This window comes from Plasmodium reichenowi, chromosome 14 (assembly GCF_001601855.1).
Source record: "Plasmodium reichenowi strain SY57 chromosome 14, whole genome shotgun sequence".
NCBI classification, from domain to species: domain Eukaryota; phylum Apicomplexa; class Aconoidasida; order Haemosporida; family Plasmodiidae; genus Plasmodium; species Plasmodium reichenowi.
In genome coordinates, this window is record NC_033659.1 from 2,579,795 (window position 1) to 2,584,794 (window position 5,000).

The 5,000-nt window shown below is 18.9% G+C and overlaps 1 protein-coding gene across 1 annotated transcript; it reads right to left on the reverse strand.

Moving 5' to 3' along the window:
• Positions 1–463: 463 nt before the first annotated feature.
• PRSY57_1464100 (ATP-dependent zinc metalloprotease FTSH, putative) lies at positions 464–2,584 on the reverse strand (the record flags this gene model as incomplete). The annotated part of the gene is made up of 1 exon (XM_012910237.2): positions 464–2,584. One exon carries the CDS (start codon positions 2,582–2,584, stop codon positions 464–466), a length of 2,121 nt encoding a protein of 706 aa, XP_012765691.2.
• Positions 2,585–5,000: the final 2,416 nt, after the last annotated feature.

Below are 5,000 nucleotides of genomic sequence, written 5' to 3' on the forward strand. Positions count from 1 at the left end.
AAAAAAAAAAAAAATAGAATTTTAATAATAAAAAAAAAAAATATATAATTCGAATAATATATATATATATATATAACTAATTTTATAATGTAATAATTTTAATATTTATCCGTATATGAATCTTCTTAATTGTAGTACACATTTTATAAACAAATATTAAAATTAAAAATAAAAATAGGTAGAATCAATAAAATATAAATATATACATGTATACATATAATATATTAATTTAATAATAAATGTAAATGTTAAAAATATAAAATATATATATCTCATTTACATATAAAATTTGAATAAATAGAAAAAAAAAAAAATTAAATTCAATAAATTATAACATAAAAAAATAAAAATAAAATTATTATAATTTTAATTTGCCATAATATGGATAATTACAAACTAGTCTATACATATATATATATATATATATATATGTATGTATGTGTCTGTATTTATGTAGTTATTATTAGGATATTCTATTGTCTTTTAAATTATATTCCTTTTGCTTAATTTCTCTATTTTTTCTGATTTGATCACATTTTCCTTGCATTGCTAATTTAATTTCATCACTTGTTAAGGTTTCATATTCTACTAGAGCTGAAGCAATTCTATGTAATTCATCAATGTGTTGATTTAAAACATTTTTTGCTCTATTATAAGAATCTAATAATATTCTTTGTATAGATTTATCAATTTTAATTTTCATTTCTTCACTAATATTTTGTTTGTCATGCAAAAACATAGATATGTTGTCTTCATTTATACCTACTCCATAATTCATAACTAGCGATTGAGCAATATGTGTTGCCTTTTGTAAATCACTTGAACATCCGGTCGTCACATTATTTTTTCCAAAAATTATTTCCTCAGAAACTAGACCTCCCATTAATATATCAATTTCACTTTGTACATCTTTAATTTTTTGACTATATTTATCACTAATAGGTATTTTCCATGTAACACCTAGAGACATTCCCCTTGGCATTATGGTAGCTTTATGAACTGGATCAGATCCTTTGGTATAAAAATTGACAAGTGTATGTCCTCCTTCATGATATGCAGTAATGTTTTTCTCTTCTTCATTTAATGGTGATTTTCTTTGTAAACCAACTACAACTCTATCAAAAGCTTGTTCAATCGAATTCATATCTACTGATTTTTTCCCTTCGACTGAACATTTAATAGCAGCAATATTTAATATATTATTTAAATCGGCACCTGTCATTCCTACAGTTCTCCTTGATAAAACATGTAAATCAACATCTTTTGATAATACAATTTTATTACTATACATTTTTAAAATTTCATATCTCCCTTTAATATCAGGCAAAGGTACTACAATAGTTTTATCCAATCTACCTGGTCTAACTAAAGCTTTATCTAAACTTTGTGGAAAGTTAGTTGCACATATTACAACAATACCTTCATTTTGTTCGAAACCGTCTAATTCGACTAATAATTGATTAAGTGTCATACGTACAGCACTATTATCTCTACTACTTCTTTTTGATCCTACGGCATCGATTTCATCAATAAAAACAATACATGGTGCATGTTTCTTTGCTGCTTGAAAAAGTTCTCTTATTCTCCTTGCACCTACACCAACAAACATTTCTTCAAATTCTGAACCTGAGGCTTGTAAAAATGGAACATTAGCTTCTCCTGCAATAGCCCTAGCAATTAATGTTTTTCCGGTACCTGGTTCTCCTGATAATAAAATACCTTTTGGTAATTTGGCACCAATTTTGGTAAATTTATCTGAATTTTTTAAATAATCAATAATTTCTTCTAGCTCCTGTTTCACTTCATCACATCCTTTCACATCTGCAAATGTTACTTTTACATTTTCTACTGGAATAATTTTTTTATTTGACACTCCTATACCTTTTTGAACATTTTGTGATACTCCTTCCATGTATACACTTCCCGCAGCTACTAATATTAAAAATCCAATGGTAGACTTAAGTAAATTCCATAAGCCTTTTTTATTACTGTCTATCACAGAAACTTTTAATGGTTTCTTTGGATCAATATGTAAACTATACATTTCAGGATGTTGATTTCTTTTTTTATCCATATATTCTACTTTGTGTGTTGAATGATTTGAGGACATATTATTATAATTATTTTCACTATTTACATTATTTCCTTCATATATATTATTTGAGCGTTCATTTGAATGCATTTCATTTGTAGTAGTATCATGCATAGATTTATTATACATATTATGATCGCTATCATATTTAATATTATCGAGATTGGTATATTTTAATTTATTTGTATATACTAAAGCTTTTATATATTCTTTTGTTATACTTTCATCTTTTATATAATTAGCATTTTCATAATGCTTTATGACTTCATTTGGATTATGCACATTTGCTTCTTTATAAAATTGTAATATTAAAAAGTTATCATTAGGTTTATTCCTTACTTCTCTTTTTAATCTATCTAATCTTTCATTTTTTAATACAGAAAATCCCTTTCTTGTATTTAAGATACAAGCGATTTTTGGTAAATTATAAATATTTAATAATTTATTACTCCTTTTTAAATCTAGTATAACAATATTCCGTAGAAGTAACATTTTTATATATATGTATAAATATTTTTTCTATTTATTTTCTCTCCTTCTGTTCTTTTGTGTTTTCTTTTGTACCTTTTTTGCCTTTATCTATATTTTGATTACAATATTTTTATGTTTTTTTTTTTTTAATGATACGGATATATGTATCCTTTGAATAAACAAAATGATGTCCTTATATGGGTATAAAATAATAATGGTATATTATATTGTTATTATATATACATACATACATACATACATACATACATATATATATATATATATATATATATATATATATATATTAATTTAAAATTGTTATTAAATATATAATTGTGGAATTTGATGTTTCCATTATATATATTTTTTTTTAATATTATAATATATACATATATATATTAAATACATGTAATATATTATAATTTTTTTTTTGGTAATTTATACATTATTCATTTCATTTTAAAAAAGGAACTTATATATATATATTTATTTATTTATTTATAATTCCTTTTATATATATAAATAAAATTTTTTAACTTTATAAAAAATATAAAAGGAATTCTATTATATATTACATATTAAAAATTTTTATAATAAAAAGGTTATAATATATAAAAACATCAAGGCATATATTTTTAAAAAAGTAAAAAGATTTGGTAAAATATTATATTAATGGTAACAAACGAAGCATTTAAAGATATAAAAAATATTACAATATATAAATATAAATATATATATATATATATATATATATATATATATATATATATATATAATAAATATATATAATAAACATATATAATAAATATATATATATTATTTTTTGTTACAATTAATAAAGCACATTAAAAAATATTATATATATAGAATTATATATTGTATATATATAATATATTTATAAAAATATCATATATAATAAATATCTCCCACAATAATCATATATATTATTATATATTGTATATATATTTTTTTATTTTATGTGTATATAAATGAAGATGTATATTTAATAAATCTTTCTATAATATAAAAAAAAGTAATTATGAAATATATAATATAATAAATATATTTTTTTATGCTTTTATAATATAATTCATTCAAAATAATAATTGAAAATAAAATGATTAAACGTTGTGAATATTTTTTATTTGAATAATTTATTTATATATTATTAATTTTGTTCATATTTTAATTATTCATATATGAACATTTTTTTTTTTAAGAAAAAAAAAAGAAAATATATATATGATGTTATATATAAATAACATTATTAATTATTATTAAAAGTTTTTGTATTTCAGTATACAACATTGTTGTGTACAAAAATATGCATATAATATAGAAATTAATTATTTTTACTGCACGATTATAAATAATTTTTATAATATATATAGGTTTTTTTTTCTTTTTATACATATATATATATATATATTTAAGCGAATAAAATAACTGTAGACTGAATTTAAATGTTTTTGTAAATAAATTACATTCTTTTTTTTTTTTCTTTTTCTTTTTCTTTTTCCTTTTTTTTTTTTTTTTTTATGTTAGTAAACATTAAATATAAAATTCTTCATTTTATTCGTTTCAAATAACATAATAAACGTAAATAAAAATATAAGATCAATGTTAGTTATTCCTTAAAATGCTTCCTTTTAGAATATATTATCAGAAATTTTTTGTCTTAACGAAACATAAATTTTATTTTTACATTATGCAAGTGTTATTAAGATTTGACTTATAGATATATATGAAATGATAATACAAATATTAAAAGGAAAATATTTATAAAAGATAAATATGATATATATATATATATATATATATATATATATAACAAATATATGAATATATTATATATTAACTTAAATTTCATTATATACATTAATGATTATTTAGGAAAATATTCTCGTTCATATAATTCTTTTTGTAAATGATTAAAAACAAAATTGGACATATTTTTTTAATATAATAAGATGTTATTTTTGATGGATATATATAAAAATAACTAGCGAATATGATTAGTTAAATAATATCTATAAAATAAAATTAAATAAAAAGTTTATTAAAATTATATATACATGTATGTGTTCATATTGTTTTCAATATAACATCCTTAATATATGTTATATTTTCATATATAGAACATAAATGAACATTTTTTCTACTATTAAATCTTTATAATTATTTTATTTTTTTTTTAAATATAATATTAATACTTTTCTATTTTTACATTTCATAAAGTTCCAAATGTTTTAAAAATATATCGATATATATTTATATATTTATATGTTTTTATTATTTCATTTTATTTTTTTTACAATGTAGAAATTTAATTTATTCATTCGTTCAAATTTTCAAAAAAAGGAAAAAAAAAAAAAAAATTAAATAATAAAAAAAAAAAAGTATATGAATAACTGCTATAATAATTTATTTCATCATA